The sequence below is a fragment of the Pieris napi genome, chromosome 6, assembly GCF_905475465.1.
Source record: "Pieris napi chromosome 6, ilPieNapi1.2, whole genome shotgun sequence".
In the NCBI taxonomy this organism is placed as follows: domain Eukaryota; kingdom Metazoa; phylum Arthropoda; class Insecta; order Lepidoptera; family Pieridae; genus Pieris; species Pieris napi.
Genome location: NC_062239.1, coordinates 12059199 through 12076009, shown reverse-complemented (window position 1 = coordinate 12076009; position 16811 = coordinate 12059199). Strand labels below are relative to the sequence as shown.

General features: G+C 33.7%; 1 protein-coding gene across 2 annotated transcripts; it reads right to left on the bottom strand.

The window, feature by feature from the left end:
- Window positions 1-1434: 1434 nt before the first annotated feature.
- LOC125050610 lies at window positions 1435-16671 on the bottom strand. Of its 2 annotated transcripts, XM_047650562.1 has the most exons (20): window positions 16317-16671; window positions 16044-16225; window positions 15741-15819; window positions 15433-15663; window positions 14884-15023; window positions 14145-14271; window positions 13549-13657; window positions 12679-12795; window positions 11620-11723; window positions 11189-11305; window positions 9926-10051; window positions 8546-8653; window positions 7765-7923; window positions 7164-7259; window positions 5950-6056; window positions 4675-4822; window positions 3822-3923; window positions 2879-3010; window positions 2322-2458; window positions 1435-1569 (listed from the first exon to the last, which is right to left on the bottom strand). In XM_047650562.1, the coding sequence occupies exons 1-20, from the start codon at window positions 16458-16460 to the stop codon at window positions 1566-1568; spliced, it is 2469 nt and encodes an 822-aa protein (XP_047506518.1). In that variant the 5' UTR covers window positions 16461-16671; the 3' UTR covers window positions 1435-1565. The 2 variants fall into 2 exon arrangements, with proteins under 2 accessions (XP_047506518.1, XP_047506519.1); XM_047650563.1 differs by lacking the exon at window positions 1435-1569 and having other exon boundaries at window positions 2318-2458.
- Between the last annotated feature and the right edge of the window lie 140 nt (window positions 16672-16811).

Sequence of the window (16811 nt, the reverse complement as noted above, 5' to 3'; positions counted from 1 at the left end):
ATACTTAATGTAAAATGTATTTATATTTCTAAGTAGTTTTATGTGTATTTTCGTTTTAAAGCGATAATTTCTGGGATTATTTAATTAATGAGATAAATTTAAAAAAATTGCCAGGAACTGTAGCGACTTACAATAAGTACGTTGACGTCAAATCCTGAATAGCGGTAACAAAAGCAGTCCTGCTAAGGATATATACATCTTCTCGATCTTAGACACTGGCACCAAACTCCCAGCCAGAGGATTGACTGGTCGAAGACCATAAACTAAAAACACTAAAACCCCAAGGCGCCACCAACAATCGCCTTAGGCGGGATGCCGTAACAGCAGAACCCTATCCGCTACCCGATATGCGATGCGGCGGTTGCGTCCGCCTCTCCAAGTCCCACCCTTCCTTACCTTAACACTAGCGGATATAATAAGAGTTTCAACACATTTACACTTTGTGCTTGTGTAGTGTCTCTGAATAAGCGCGAGGCGTTTTGTCAAACTGAATATGCATCATGAAAAGATTGTCCGTCTCTCTTGCGCTCGGTCAAGCTTATGAGTATAAAAAAGACAGTTATTGTTTTGCTTTTGCTACTGTTTATGTTGCTCTTTTTTCTCATTATTATTTTGTCTGTGATTGTTTACTTATTTGGTTGGAGGTTAGAATACTTTGAAAAAAAGTCTTATGAAATATATTTCGTCTAAACATTACCAGGACAATCTCGTGAAATGGTGTACAATGTTTTTAATTATTTTAAGCATCTTAATAAAAATAGTTTAATGAAAAAATGTTATTTTTAATTTGACAACAGATGCGACTGGGGTTTCTAAGAGGAGTATTGAAAGAATTGTTAGTGAAGTGTGTTGAGCTAGATGGAGCTTATGTCGAAAAATGAAAAATTATTTACACCAACTACTCTTTTACGTTAATGGTCGGGCTTAGAACTTTTGGATTCACCCTCGTATGCACATAATATTTATATGTATTTGACACATTTTTATTTATTTACAACCCACCCAACCTTACTAAAAACCAGAGTAGACTAAAATATATAGCTTGGCAAAAAAGTCATATTTTTAAACATACTGTATAGTGAAATTGCATTAGTGTGAGTACTGTGAACGCGTCAGCTTTCGATAACCGACCTATACATTGGTACAAATCATTATAAAACAAATCACACTCGCTATTGATACAGATACCGGCAAGCATCTTGAACAAATGTCCTTGCATGCGCAGAAGCGATTTTTAGGCATCACTGGGAAGGGGTCGGTGGGTAGTGGTGCGCGGCGGCGGGACAGAGACGTGTAACTTTCCCCCACTACCTTGTTTAATGTTCAAGATGTTTGCCGGTATCTGTATTACGGAGAACAGACGCTGAACGGAGCAGTGTTGTTTTGACATTAAGTGAAGAGACTGCAGGAAATACTAATGAATTAAATAAAACATAAAATACTATGTCATTTAATAATATAAAGACAATTGATAATTTCATAATTCAAATATTCGACAATTATAAAAAGTAGTACTCGTATAAAAATAATAATCTATGTGAGGATATCTTCCGCCATTTTGATGTTTACCTGAAAAGAAAATCAAGATTTTAATACAATAACGTATTCCAATTCGTATATCAATCTTTTGACAATGTGAAATACCTTTTGAAATTGGTATAATGGTTAATTTTAATTTACTGGCAGTACAATATCCATGACAGCGACGCGCTAGTAAATAAATAAAAAAAAAATGACAGCGACGCTCTTACCGGCCAAGATAAATATGTGACACTGTACACATAATGACAGCTATACATTTTGACGGCTCTTGAAATTTGACTATATTTCATAACCCTTTATTGATTTATCAGTTATATTTATATTATCTTTTTAACCGAAAGATACCTATGATGTTATCAATTCTATCTGAATTTTTTGTCCAATAAAATTTATAGTATTGAATTTTTGTTATATAGAAAAGGCAGCAAACGGGCAAGAGGTTCATATAATGTTATAACATTATAGCGGTATACCGCAGCCACTGGATTCTTACATTGCCAGAAGGCTAGCCAATGCGTTGCCGGCCTTTTAAAAATCGGTACCCACTGTTCTTGAAGGACCCTAGGCCCAATTGGTTCGAAGATAGTGGTGATGCGTGGCAAAAACTGCCTCAAATAACGCTCAGTTGTGAATCGACGGACGTTGGAAAGAACGGACGTCGAAGGAAATTGTATGAGCCTACGTATTATTAAGACAAATTATAAGTGAAGCACACCAGTATCATCTCTAACACAAAAATTTGAGGGTTGGAACTCTTAATAAAAGCACAAATAACTCACGTGGAAACATTAGAAGAACTCTTGGTCATGAGCTTGGCGACCATCTCTTGCACTCGCTTCATCTCTTCCAACTGATTCGTCACTTGGTACAGTCTGTTCTCTCTCTCTACCACTGTCTTCTCTAGTTGCTTTATCATCTGGGGATAAATTTACACGCTTATTGCAAATTTACACAAACATTTAAACTAGCAAAAATTGTCTTTGTTAGTAAAAAATATTGGTATATTTTATATTATATAAAAAATATCTTTAAAAAAAAAAAACATTAATTAATCGTATAGCTAACACATTGTACACTTATGACTTGTCAGTAAAGAAATACATATTAATGCTTCTAATTTTACATTTACTGCCAGTTCTCAAATCAAGGGCGTAGAACGGAAGAGAAGAACTGGCAGTAAACTCTCCGCCGCTCTTTTTAATCATGAAGTACAAGAGTGGGAGACAGTGATTAATGATAGTCACCATAAAACAATTGGTAACCATGGTAACCAACAAATTGCTATATAGTCCACGATTTAAAAGGCTGTTTGTAAACAAATGTATGAAATACTTACGTTGTCCCGCATCTCGATCTCTCTTCTTAAAGAGTTCTCTCCGTTCGCCGCCTCTTCGAGTTTCTTGTCCCGTTGCTTCACTCGCTCTTCAAACTTTATGAGTACACCAGCTAATTCACTGTTTTTGCTCGTCTGAAAATATTTTATGACAATAACTTCTGTGTGCGATCTACAGCGGTCTCTGTAACTTCCAATATTTTTTGTATTTTTTAATTAAGCTATTATACATATTAGAGATGAGATTGAGGTCTACCTTTATTTCTTAAAAACAAAATATTCTTAACATAACGTTTCACTAAATATCTTTAACAACATCTTGTCAACCTGTCCTGATACCGAAAATATTCTTATTGTGCATAAATAGTTTAATTATAAATTTGTTATGTAGAAAACATAAATTTAATAACAATTAACATGTCAAAAGGAAGAGACTGCCCACAACACACTGTACACTTTCTATTTTAACAAACATCGTTATTTATTATGTGTAATAAAGCTTTTTCTTACTTTTCTTTCCTTCTTTCCTAGTAAGTCAAAGACCTGTGATAGCTTCGCTCTTTTTTACGTGAATACGCGAATCGAGAATAGAAATTTCAAGTTCGATACATCAGCAATTTATTATATGGAGTAATAATTATCGTAAAATAAACAACATGTCTTTTATTTCATATTTTTTTATAATTCATTCACTTCTCCATCATCATTCATTCAATAATTTCTTCATCATTATTTATTCAATAATTAGATGAAATGGCCTTTCTTTTGTATTATTCATTCGCTTCTCTATAATCATTCATTCACATCTTTATCATCATTAATTCATTACTTCATCATCATACTTGTCCTTACTATGATAAATGTATTTGTGTGCAAGATAATAATCTACTATACCTTTTTTTAAAGCAAAAGTATTTTTATAAAAAACATTTGATTTATAGTATACCTGTTGTTCAAGTTTCTTTTGAAGTGCTTTATACTCTATCTCCGCTTGCTTGAATCTCTCCTCGGACTCGCGGTCACGGGCTTTCATTTCGTTTTCGATATTCTGAAAATATTGACCACGTTTATAAACTATAAACTCCAATTAGTTTAAAAAAAATTATGAGTATGGGGTTTATAGCTACTATATATTTTATGCCCTGCTCTTTCGTGAATTTTGTAAACGTTGTTGACATTCATAAGCATGCTCTAAGAAGCATCTAAATTGAATAAACGTATTTTGATTTTGATATATATTCAAAGTCAAAAATCATTTATTCATATAGGTAACACAATATACAATGTGTGTAAGGTACACTTCTGAACGTCAAAAAAGAAACATACATTAAATGCTTCTAATATATAGAAACACTCCAAAAAAATATAATTTTACACAATTTTAATTTACGCTTTTTATCAAAGCGTAACATTTGACAGAAAGAGACGAAAGAGTAAGTCAAGTAAAAGGTAACTTTTATGAGTAAGTCGTTCTTATGTATACTACTTTACCATATAAAGTATTAGTCCCACTAATTTAAATATAAATATAAATTATTATACACATTAAAAAAAACAGTTCCATGATTCTTCAGATTCAGAACAACTTAAAATAAAATTAAAAAAAAGAACAGTAAAAATTAAAGTAAATTAAAAAGCATAAACTTTGTCAGCTGAGAGGGAAAAAATATGTGATCCCGATTTTGATGAAACTTTGAACTGTTACTCGCGTTATAATATAGATAATTGAAATAAAATAACTCTTCCGAAGACGGTTTAAGAAATTTGTTAGTTAAAAATAAAATATAAATAATACTAACAGTTAATTGTTGCCTGAACTCCTTTTGCGCGTTCTCCCTCTGTTTATCCTTATCGAGCCGTTCTGCGGCTAACTTCGCTCGGAAACCACGCAGCGTTGTTTCCGCATCCTCTAATTGTTTATGTAATTCCTCTATTGTCTTTTTATGTCTGGAATCGTAAAATAATGCTTAGATTATAAAACCTTTCTTGAGCTCAAGCTTGGCCGGTGAAGGAAGCTCACCTGAGCCAGCGTAGAGGTCGGAGATCAGTAGGTCGGCCTAGGTACTTCTGGATCGACAGAGTGGAAGACCTGCTGAAGCGGAAAGCCAGCAATTGGCTGAGGAGGTAGCACAGGATAGCGTGCGCTGGAAGATTCACAGTTCAGAGGCCAAGTCACTTTTTGGGTTGCTACCCAGTAGAGTCAGTAGAGTAAGTATAAAAGATTTTAATCTACTGGACGCACACTAGTGCGTCTTCGTAGAACCAACAAGACCATTCTCAACCACAGATCACCACTAGACACAACTATAACAAACTATTCAATTCTGCAATTGAAAAAAAATAGAGGCGAGATGTGGATACCATGGACTGCAAAGAGCCCAACTAGTCCATTTAAGAACCTAAAGATCACCACATAACTGTCAACTTTCATTTACAAATGGGTGTTTAGATACTAGTCATATTGCCAGGAGAGAATTGGTTAGGTTTGAATATCTGGTAATGGTAGGAGTGACAGCAGGAGTAGTCGAGGTCGACAAATTATTGGTCTTAATAACCTTAGAGAGTAGAGCAGTGTTGGCCTAGTAGCTTCAGCGTGCGACTTTGATCCCTGAGATCCTAGGTTCCTATACACCAATGGACTCTCTTTCTATGTGCGCATTTAACATTCGCTCGAACGGTGAAGGAAAACATCGTGAGGAAACGTTAGACCCAAAAAGTCGACGGCGTTCGTCAGGCACACAAGGCCAATCACCTACTTGCCCTTTAGATTAACAAATGATCATGAAACAGATACAGAAATCTGAGTCCCAGACCTAAAAAGGTTGTATCGCCATTCATTTATTTATTAATAACCCTAGAGAAGGAGGAAGATAGAGCAGTGTGGAGGCAGTAAGTCAATGTATCGATTGACTACGATGACTACAAATCGAGCGATTCTCAAGGCTTAGGACGTGCGTTCGAACACAAAAAGAGAAAGACTATTATCACGTGAGCATTCCAAAACAATTATAACAAATAAAATTATTAAGTTTTAGAAGATCTAATGCAAATTGCGTTATCTGGTTAAATTTTACCTTTCAGTCTGCATCTGTGTGGTATAAAGAACGTCTTGTTGCGTGCTGTTTGTTGCTTGAAGTAAAGCGAGCGCGTGCTGCAACGACGCCATATGGTCTGTGGCACCCTGCAATAGTATTACCGTGTTATGAAAATCTAAATTAATGTTTCGATTGTTTATTTATAGCTTTTAAAGCGTAGAAAATTAATAATTATATCATATCGATGTGTGACAACATTTAAATGCAATCATATAAGGGGGCGTCCATAAATTACGTGAGGTGTTTTTTTTAATTTTCTGTACCTCCCTCCCCCCCTGGTGAGATATCGTGAGATTTCATTCAACCCCCTCCCCCATCCACCAATCTCACGTGAGATTTTTCAAAAAACTATCTTTTTGAGCTCAAAATAACACAGAATTCGTACTATTGTTGTACGTAAGTTGAGCGTTTAGGTATGGAGTTAGCGGGAAGTTGGAAAGATAGCCTTTAGGGTCAACCGTTTTCCTATTTTTTTTTTCAATCAGAAAAAAAATTACGTGATAGGTGCCGAGACCCCCCCCCCCCTCTCTCCAACGTAAGATTAAATGAGATTTGACTCGACCCCCTCCCCCCCCCCCCCCCTAAACACCTCACGTAATTTATGGACGCCCCCTAACAACTATGAAAATATTATTTTGTAAGTAGAATTTTGTTCTCCATTTAATTTGTCTTGTAGAAGATCATTTGTACTATTCGAAACTTTTTAGTTACAAGCGATATGCAAAAACATACTGTGATAACAAAATCTTAGAAATCAATATTGTAATTTTTGAACGGACCTTTGTTTGAATTAAATAGGCTGCTCAACATCTACTCACCCACCGTCAACAATTTAAAAATAAACTGTTTTGGACTGGCTTCTGAATACACCTTGAGCAGAGTTGGAAATGATACACATCACACTCACTTATCGCATATCGCAGATAGTGAAAAATTTTCAAAATTATATTAAAAAATAATTTATATTAATTAAAAATTTTATATAGTTATAGAATTAAGTATTGATTTTGTTATGGAACATCTGGAGTTGTGTGGGAAACAGTATTTTTTACTTAAAAGGGTTCTCAAATCTTACACATTATAATGCATAAATATTAAACACATTTATTTTTATTAATAAGGTAAATTTTCCCAAAATTGCGGACAAATATATTAATTACATTATTCAAAACCAAAAATATATAATCGTATACCTGTAAGGCGACGGAATGCGAATGCAGCCTTTGCTCCAAGCACGTGATCTTGTACCCGTACAACTCCATTACACTCGACGTAGCAATATCTGTAATCTGAAATATTTAACTTTGTTAAATTTTTATTAATTAGCGGTGACGTCCAAATGGCTTGGGCGTGGGACTCTCAATCAACTGTTACCTCACTAAAAATGAGTAGTCAAATCGGCGAAATCCCAGTACGCTAAATATAACGCTGTAATTAAAACTTACGTATACTGTTACACGCATTACACACTTGAAACGAACCGAATGGGAAAAGGAAAAAAAATATTTTTATATTTTATGTAATTTTATTTTTTATTTATTTTTTTTTCTTTGATTATTGTTATTTTGTGTGTTTTTGTTAGTAATAAATAATTTGTCTATTTCTTATCAATGACAGGTACGGTAGCAAAAACATATCTGTTAGTTGTGTTAACTAGCTTCAAAAATAAGACATCGCTAAATGTATAAGTCCTAAAAAACATATATTCTTAGAAGATACAAGAAAATATGACGTTACAAATGTGTGTGTGTGTGTGGGTGTGCTGTATGATACACTTATATTCAAAGTACTCACTCTCCCCGAATCCAATTCCTTATTAAGTCTAGTGACGAGGTCATCCACAGCAGTCTGTTGCGAAGGACCAAAAGTCACCATCTCACTTTCCATGTCCATTCGAGGCGATAAACTCTCCACGCTTAAGTCTGATACACTATTCACATTTTCACCAAATACCTGAAATATTTAAAGATTTTAAACCTTTTTCATAAAGAGGGATGTTGATTTTTTTTTTGTTGAAATCCACAAACGTTCTTAAAGTGGTACTTTATTATAATAAAAATTTAAGTCAAAATGGAGTTATGGTTTGCTAGAATAAAAATAATTAATATAAACATTCTGTGTGCGTGTACGTAATTCAAACAACTGGACCAAATTTGATGAAAATTTTTGTATGCTCAAGTGGATTCGAGAATAGTTAACAGTTAGATAATCCTATTTTGTTTTTTTTGTTAAATTTTTGTATTTGAGACGTGTGGTTTGCAGGACGTCTGTCGGGTCTACTAGTATTATTAAGAACTTCCTAAGAACCTTACCTTTTTAATAAATAAAAATTAAAAACCTTTAAAAAATTACATTCTAGAGGTTGTAAACATACAATCAGCTATTAATCGTTGAGATACACTATTCGTTTTGTTTAACCTTGTACATAATATAATTCTAAGAGCACTAACGTTTCAACTAGACTTAGTCTGTATCTGAAATGCTAGTTCCTTCCAGTGTCATTATCAAAAGCGTTTGACAAATCATGAAACTAAATGTAAGTTTTACTTTTTAAATCACAATAAACTAACAATACCTGATTCATTTGATCCGAGGGGAAGTAGTGATGTTTGATCAACTGCAAGATCTGTCTTCTGCGAGACGCGTTATTGCCAGATAAACCGGAACACAACAATTTTCGAACCTGAAAAAATATAATTCATATTTTATTTTTATACATGACAACAGCATATCACGGAATAATGAAAAAAATATTTTTATGTGTATAATCTACGGTGCACCTTAAAAATACCGTATGTATAGGGGGAGCTTTTAAATACGAGTACCAAAACAACAACAAACCTACACCCTTGTGCTAATAGTATACATGGTGAGAACAAAAATAATTGTATTATTATTACATACGATTATTACAAATATGTATATTTAAAAGATATACTACAAAGACCGCTCAGCTTTTATTGCTATCTTGAAGGCTCAACACTGTTATGCGGTCCTTAAGGTACGTCCCGCACAGAAAACAACATTACACCTCGAATTTAATTTCAACACAAGTGTCTCTGACTACTTACGGGGGCTGTCTCAACTCATGTATTATAGTCGAATTTTTAATTAGACGAAGTCAACTGACGTTTACGGTGTTGTCAGTTTTTAATGAAATAAAAATAGTGTTGTGACAAAGTAAAAACCCCTGAATTAATGATCGGTGATGGCACTAGTCGCCGCGCCGCGCTTTGTAATAAGACGTCAAAAAACTGATTGTAGTTACATAGTACTAGTACCTAACTTATATCAGAGCACTTTTATACAATTTTGAAATAGAAATAATATTATTTTATAGTTTGAAATGATTAACTATTCACTTTCATTGTTCATTCATCTGATTGAACAAGATCTGAACGCATCACTATTACTTTAAATATGGCAACATTATTTTACAAAGTGACATTAGCTACTGTCGGCAGTTGGCTTCGTCTAATTAAAAATACGACTATAATTGTCAAATTGAGATACAAATAAACATAAAAAAAAACAATTAAGCAAAAATAAAAGACTTAAAAAAACGTCAGTTTAAAAAAAAAAAAAACTTGGGAAAAAAAATTGGTCTCAGATTTCTGTATCTGTTTCTGTATCATTTGCCAATCTAATAAATAGGCAAGTAGGTGCCTGATACACGCCGTCGACTTTTTGGGTCTAAGGCAATATTTCCTTACGATGTTTCCTTCACCGTTCGAGCGAATGTTAAATGCGCAAAGACAGCAAGTCCGTTGGTACACAGCCGGGGCTCGAACCTACGACCTTAGGGATAGTCGCACTCTGAAGCCACTAGACCAACACTGCTCAAACAAAAGACAACGTTAAGAACAATTATTTTTAAATTTTGATGTTTTTTATTAGCTTCAGTGACATTGTCGCATTGGTGTACATTATACAGGGTTATAGCGCCTATTAATACCTGGTGATGGGCCAGCATTCTATTGAGCGCAGCCTCCCAATTTCGATCCAAGGGTGCCAAACTCAACCCAGTACGACACGACACTATCACGGCTTGTTGGGACACTTCGCTCCCCACTGGACCATTCTGGAAAAAAAGTTGATTGGATTTAATGTAAATTGTGTAATGTTTTCGTGACTGCTATACATTTAATTTAAAAAAAAGGGGCGTGTACTTATGTACGCGCGTAAGAAGTTATACTTCTTTGGCATTATTAAAAATAGTTTTTGATTGCACGCAAATAATTAATTACAATTAAATAATCAAAGACTGGAAAAGGAGTCATTATAGTTCAGGTTACATTTGAAAAATTAAATAAATAAATATTTATTATTATTCTCTTACATTAAGTGTAACATAAATTCTATTATTATTCGAATGTTGTTTTTAAATTATGTCCAATGCAGTAGCATCTTCCGTGGGCAACTTCATTCTGTCAATTTTGTGTCACGATGCGCGCGCATCGTAAAATTTCACTCTCATCAATTTTTCATAACGCGCCTAAAGAAGTATAACTTCAAAAAACGCTTAACAAAGAAAATTTTAGAGTTCACACACATATTAGACATACAGCAAATGTTTTAAGCATACGACTATCTGGAGTCGTGGCGTTGAAATCCTTGGCCGAACAAGTGATTGTTAAATGCGAAAGAAAGACCAAAGACCATTGGCCGGGCACCGAACAGCCGATTTCAGGGATTAGAGTCGCATGCTGAAGGTACTACTGCCTTGACACAATTCTTATATTTAAATTAATTAAGTTTAGCCCATAATAATAGAAATTTCGAACTTGTCATATATTTTATATTTGTCAATATGTGAGCACCATGTATCTACATAATAATATGGTTATCTGTTGCATAGTTTTTATAACAACATGCGCCTATTTTATTTTAGTATAGTATTATTTTTTATTCTAGATACATATCAAATCAATATATACAAAATATAGTAAAGTTAAAGTTTCTTGCCCATTCTTCTCTATATGAAACTACCTTTTAGAAGCGACAACTAGTAATTTTTTTAAATATTTGTAACTTGTAATTTTGACGTTTAAAAGTGCCTTTTAATAGGCCTAATTGAAATAAATTATTTGACTTTGAATATAATAATCATAATAGCATATAAATTTTATGACCCCGAGAGCTGAGTTCCTGTCGAACTTGAATCACTAGACCAATGAGGCAAGTGTAACAAAGAGACCATATAATAAAATGACCTCACCTGAGACGTATATTGCAATACTCCATACAATGTGTCTTCGAAGGAATCGGGTGTGACTTCTTGTAAGACCCTTTCTTGAGTTTCACTTGACTCGCACAAGGCGCCCACCACTTGTAACTGTAAAATATACCTAAATTAATCTACGTTTTTTTATTAACTTTTACTCATTTTTAAACTAAATTTTTAACTTTTTTTCTTAACTAAATTTTTAACTGAATTGTTAAAAAAATTTAACTTTATTCTAATCAAAGTTTAAAACTATTTTTTTACTGAAATGTTAACTAAATTTTTATCTTATTTCTTAACTAAATTTTTATCTTATTTCTTAGCTAAATTTTTTAACTTTATTCTTAACAATTTTTTTTAATAAACGCGTTTCGTTCTCTAAGAAAGCTACAAAAAAATTAGCAAATATATTTGTATAGAATTACCCATTGCAAGCCAGCTTTGCCCGGTTCCATAGATGGTGGCACCAATAATGCCGGCAACCCATCACTTAGCACCGATATTAGTTCCTTCGGCAGTCTACCTTCCTCTAAAAAATTACACGATTTTTAGTTCAATTCTGACTTTTACGTTAATAATATTTATTTAGAATAGAACAACTACTATATTTATTTTAGAAGATGCACCAGAGCAGGTAGGGTCAGCATAGAGAATTGGGCTGAATTAAGTTGGGGTCAAGAACATCGCCAGGAGCGATCCGGGCTGCTTTTTTATAGAACTGTAGCCTAACAGACAGGAGACTCATCTGATGTTAAGTGAACCGCCGCCAATGGGCACTCAATACCAGAGGGCGCGTGTGTGTTGTCGGCCCTTTCAGAATTGACTTAAGTAAGGATTCAAAAAATCTTTTTGTCAATTTTTTTAAAGTATTGCATAGCTTTTATCAAGGGCTTTGAGCGCGGCGACCGAGTCAAGAAATTCCGTAACGAAAATAAAAACCTAACAGACGATGACGTAATATAGGTGCGGCCAATACGCGTTAGAGCGGGACAGAACGCATACTGCGTCTCACATCGGTCTGGCGTGATCGGTGAAGTAGGGCAGGTGCGGTAGAGCGAGACAGAACGCATACTCCGTATTCACATCTCTCTGACGAGATCGGTGACGTAGCGTAAGCGCGGCCGGTGCAGCCGGTACGCGTTAGAGTGAGACAGACTGTATAGGCGTGTTAGTCTGAGTCTGGTAGAGTGGTAGATTGAATTAATATCAAAGAAAAAAATACTGCATAAATATATAATTGCAAAAGTTGATAAAAAATGCTATGCAATAGCTTTATCGCTTCAGTCCCCGTGTGCCACACGTTTATTTCCTAATTTCATCGTAATAGTCACTATGTTTACATGTTTTTTTGGTACAATAAAGACCAGTTTATACAACTCATACTTTTCCTATACTCTTCTTCTACTGGCCCCCTTCACACCCCCCCTTAACAATGGACAGTTAACGCCCTTATAATATCGCTAAGCCATAATAAAATTAAATACCTCGATACTGTGTGATGATAGCAGCGAACAACTCCAAGGATTCAGCCAAACACACGCGACTCGCTTTCATACACAGACATACAACATCAATGTGATGACTTCGCAGGGAATATAGATCTAAAAGACAAGATAGACATATTATATGTAGAGAACAGACCTTTATCGTCCGTTGAGTGAATTGACCAAGAACTATTTGGCAGTGCTAAGGGCGGTAACACACTAGCGTATTTTTCTGCGCGTATACGGTCGTTTCAACATACGCGCATCTAAAAACCGGACGCAGACAGCTATTTCCGTTACATATTCGCCGTCGACTGAGAAGACGAAACAGATGCTGGGTGACATCGATGGTTGCATCAAGACAGAGAACCGGTCGCTTTAATATACTCTACCCAGAACTGCGAACTTAAACCTTGCGCGTGTGCCAAACGGCGCACCTAATCGTGCTTACATGTGCAAAGACAAAGACAAAAGACAAGCTTATACGCGAGTAAAAAACGCTAGTCTGAAATCTAATAGTAATAGTATTGTGTATAAGTTTTTTATTTTAGCTTGTTAAAGCTATGTAATTTTTAAGTTTATAGCGTGCGAATTTACATTGAAATACTTATTGCTTTAATGTCTGTTATATTTTTTAATAAATAAAATGTTAAGCAATGCAAATTTAAAAGACCAGGGGCTTGAGACAAAAGCTCACGTTTCGTCACGTGACCATTACTATAGAAATTCGCTTCACCTGTGACGTCACGTCTGTCAACACTACTCTTTAAAATCAATTACCCATAAGACGGCCAAATATCTTCAGACAATATAGTACATATGTACTGTATTTAGTTTCCTTAGCAGTTTTATTATAAAATAAATAATTACCCAAACTGACTAGAACGGTAAGAAATTTGAGAACATTTTGTAAACACCCGGCGGTACTTTCGGGCTCCATTGTATCCCCTTGATTCACCTTGCAGAGACCGTCTGCATCCTGAAACAAATTAATATTTTATAATATACTAGCCGTTTCCAGCCCGCTTCGCTGGGAGAATTAAAATAGGAATTAATAAAATTTTATGTTTCATTATTATTATTTTTTCATATTTTTATTATTCTTCTTTTTAACATCCCGCTAAGAAAATTGAAAATTTTCGAAAATCGAGTTTTTAACAGATGTTGACGTTTTGAGGTTTTAGGATGCCTCCCCGAATGTTTCCGCGGTGAAGTCCGTATGTATAAATTTACATAAAAGTAAAACAGCAATAAAAAAATTAAGGAACGTTGGAATTTAAAAAATAAATAGCCATAAACCATCTAGGAAAAAAAATTGCAAAATACAAAAACATTAAACTATTTTTTTAAGCACTGTAAAGCAATATATGCTTATAGATAATATTTGCAGATATTTACATTTTATATTAAACACAAAAATTTAAATCTTATGGCAATAATAATAGTGTTTTTTAAATAAAAACTACCTTCAATGCATCCTTGAGAGAATTATTAAAATGTGGGTACGTGAGTACGTAGTTACGTAGATTTTCATCTGAACATAAATCGTTGATAAACGTATACGCGTGGAGTAGTTGAGTTTCGTCACTTTCCCTGTAATCAACGTAAGTATTATTAATAATTTTTATACAGATTTCTTATTTTTAAAGATTATTTCATAATGACGGCAAGTACACTTTAATTTTTGAAGTTATACTTCTTTAAAAATTGATGAGAGTGAAATTTTACGATGCGCGCGCACCGTGACACAAAATTAACAGAATGAAGTTGCCCACGGAAGATGCTACGGCATTGAACATAATTTAAAAACAACATTCGAATAATAATAGAATTTATGTTACACTTAATGTAAGAGAATAATAATAAATATTTGTTTATTTAATTTTTCAAATGTAAACTGAACTTTATTGACTATAATGACTCCTTGTCTTTGATTATTTAATTGTAATTAATTATTTGCATGCAATCGAAAACCTATTTTTAATAATGCCAAAGAAGTATAACTTCTTACGCGCGTACATACACGCACCCTTTTTTTTTAAAAGTACTAAGTACTAAATTATGTTTTAAATCATATTACTTCATTGTTCTTTAAAACTTTAGACCACTCAACATGTAACAACAACAAATCATGTACATAAAGCGCAAAGTTTTTAGTTTAGCTGAAATATTTTTGGATTGCAAGAACTGCAGATGTATACATACACAATGGCCTTATTGAATGTCTTCATAGTACAACACAAGTAACTATGCACATCTGCTTGGCGTGTGGTAGATGCACTACGAGTGGCACTTGACAGGCAAAGTAATAGTCTACATACTTCTACGCCACCGTAACCACCATCCTGAAAATATATAAATGGGATGTCCTTAATTTATTCTGACATAGCAAACTTCTTTTGTCTGATTATTATTATATATGATTTTTTGCAGATTGCTAGATTTCCTACAGATTATTTAGTAAGGTAATCTATTAGTTAGTATTGCCGCCAAACACATAAAGTACGAGAAGAGAATACCAAATACTTTTAATCATAATAAAACATTGGCAAGTAATACTTCTTTTACATATAAAAATACCATACTTGCCATAATATTAAAGAAATAAAATATCTTTAAATAGATTTAGGTATTTTTTTAAATCTTGTATATAATAAAATTGGCAATATATTATAAAATTAAAACATTTTTTGGAATGTGGTACATTTCAGTAATCTGCTACAGAGTTCATAATTTTTTTTTTCAACATCTAACCTTTAAGCTTATTAAGTGAACAACAAACTCCTTTGTATCCACAGTCCTCATTAAAGCATATATTGCGGGTAAATTTCCATAGCACAGATTTATCAGCACAGTAAGAGACTTATGACCAATAGTTCTATGCTGTGGCTCAAGCATCGGTTGCACTATCCAACTTGTTAATGTCTTCATTAATTCAGCTAAATATGACTCTTGCCAACTAATTTTAATTCCATATGAAATGTCCTAAAATAATATAATAAATTATATAAATTAGTAAATACATAACTAATCAAATAAAATACTAAATAACGAAACCTTACCTGCATTACAGATAGTAATTTTATTTTCTTGTCATTTGATACTGTGTCAGAGAGAAGTCTTGCAAGGATAGGCATGAATCTAAAAAAAACATCATATAAAATATATTATACTCAAAAATTAAGATCTTACATTATTAACGTTGTTAAAATAAAAAGCTTATTTTTATTAAATGCATATTTTTTGTAATAAAATTTTGTAGTTATTAAAGCTACAATAAACAGTTTTGGTTGTTTAACCAAGACTATTGAGTCTTATGCTTCCCCTGTACCACTCATGATTCTAAGATTAGAGCGAAACCTCACTTGTATGTATGGGTGAGTGCATATCTTGCACTGGGTTCCATACATGCTCTTGCCAGAACTGCAACACCAGCCCAATGTGGACCTCTAGCATCTGACATCGCTCTCCATAGTGAATTGAAGAAGGCACACACCTCTGATCTACCAGGTGAGAATATTGATAGGTCACAAGATGATGCTATAAGCTGTAATAGATTGAAATATTTATTAATTTCGGTTTCTTATTAATCCACTTCTCAATTTGTTTACATTTCATAAAAATAATAAAACACTAACGCCTAAGTATCTTGTTAATGAGTTTATGACAGTTTCACTATGTGTAGCTTCGAACTCCCTTGTCGCATTCACAAAAGCCTTTAAATGTGCAAATTTAGTCCCATCCGAAGGATTCACGTTCCAATTATCACCATCAACTTCCATAACTTGACCACTTTATATTAAACAAAAAAGATTAAGACGATTACTGATTACACAATTTGTAAATAAAGGTCAATAGCCAGAACTTTACTGGAGTAAAAATATTAAAAAACATTTATTTTCATTAATAGATTACAAAATAAACTACAAAAGATGAAAATTCAAACGTCTTGAAGTTTGAACAACAACACCTCTTTCATACTTTCAAGTTTCAAACATTTAATTTTCAACTGTTTTTGTAGTTTTGTAACAGACAAGTAAAATGTTTGTGTCATTTTTAAGCACAGAATATCTTTTACTACTCTCTATAGAGATGGTGGAGGTTTATGGGTGGTCCGTGGTGGCTAATTTTAT

What these genes read in the sequence shown, in the direction of transcription:
- LOC125050610 (XM_047650562.1), bottom strand. Translation starts at nt 16,460, where the DNA reads ATGGAAGTTGATGGTGATAATTGGAACGTGAATCCTTCGGATGGGACT. An exon ending in TATTGCAATATACGTCTCAG is followed by an intron (nt 10,052 to 11,188) that starts GTGAGGTCATTT and finishes CTTTTTTTCCAG; the next exon opens with AATGGTCCAGTGGGGAGCGA. An exon ending in GAATGCTGGCCCATCACCAG is followed by an intron (nt 8,654 to 9,925) that starts GTATTAATAGGC and finishes ATATTTTTTCAG; the next exon opens with GTTCGAAAATTGTTGTGTTC.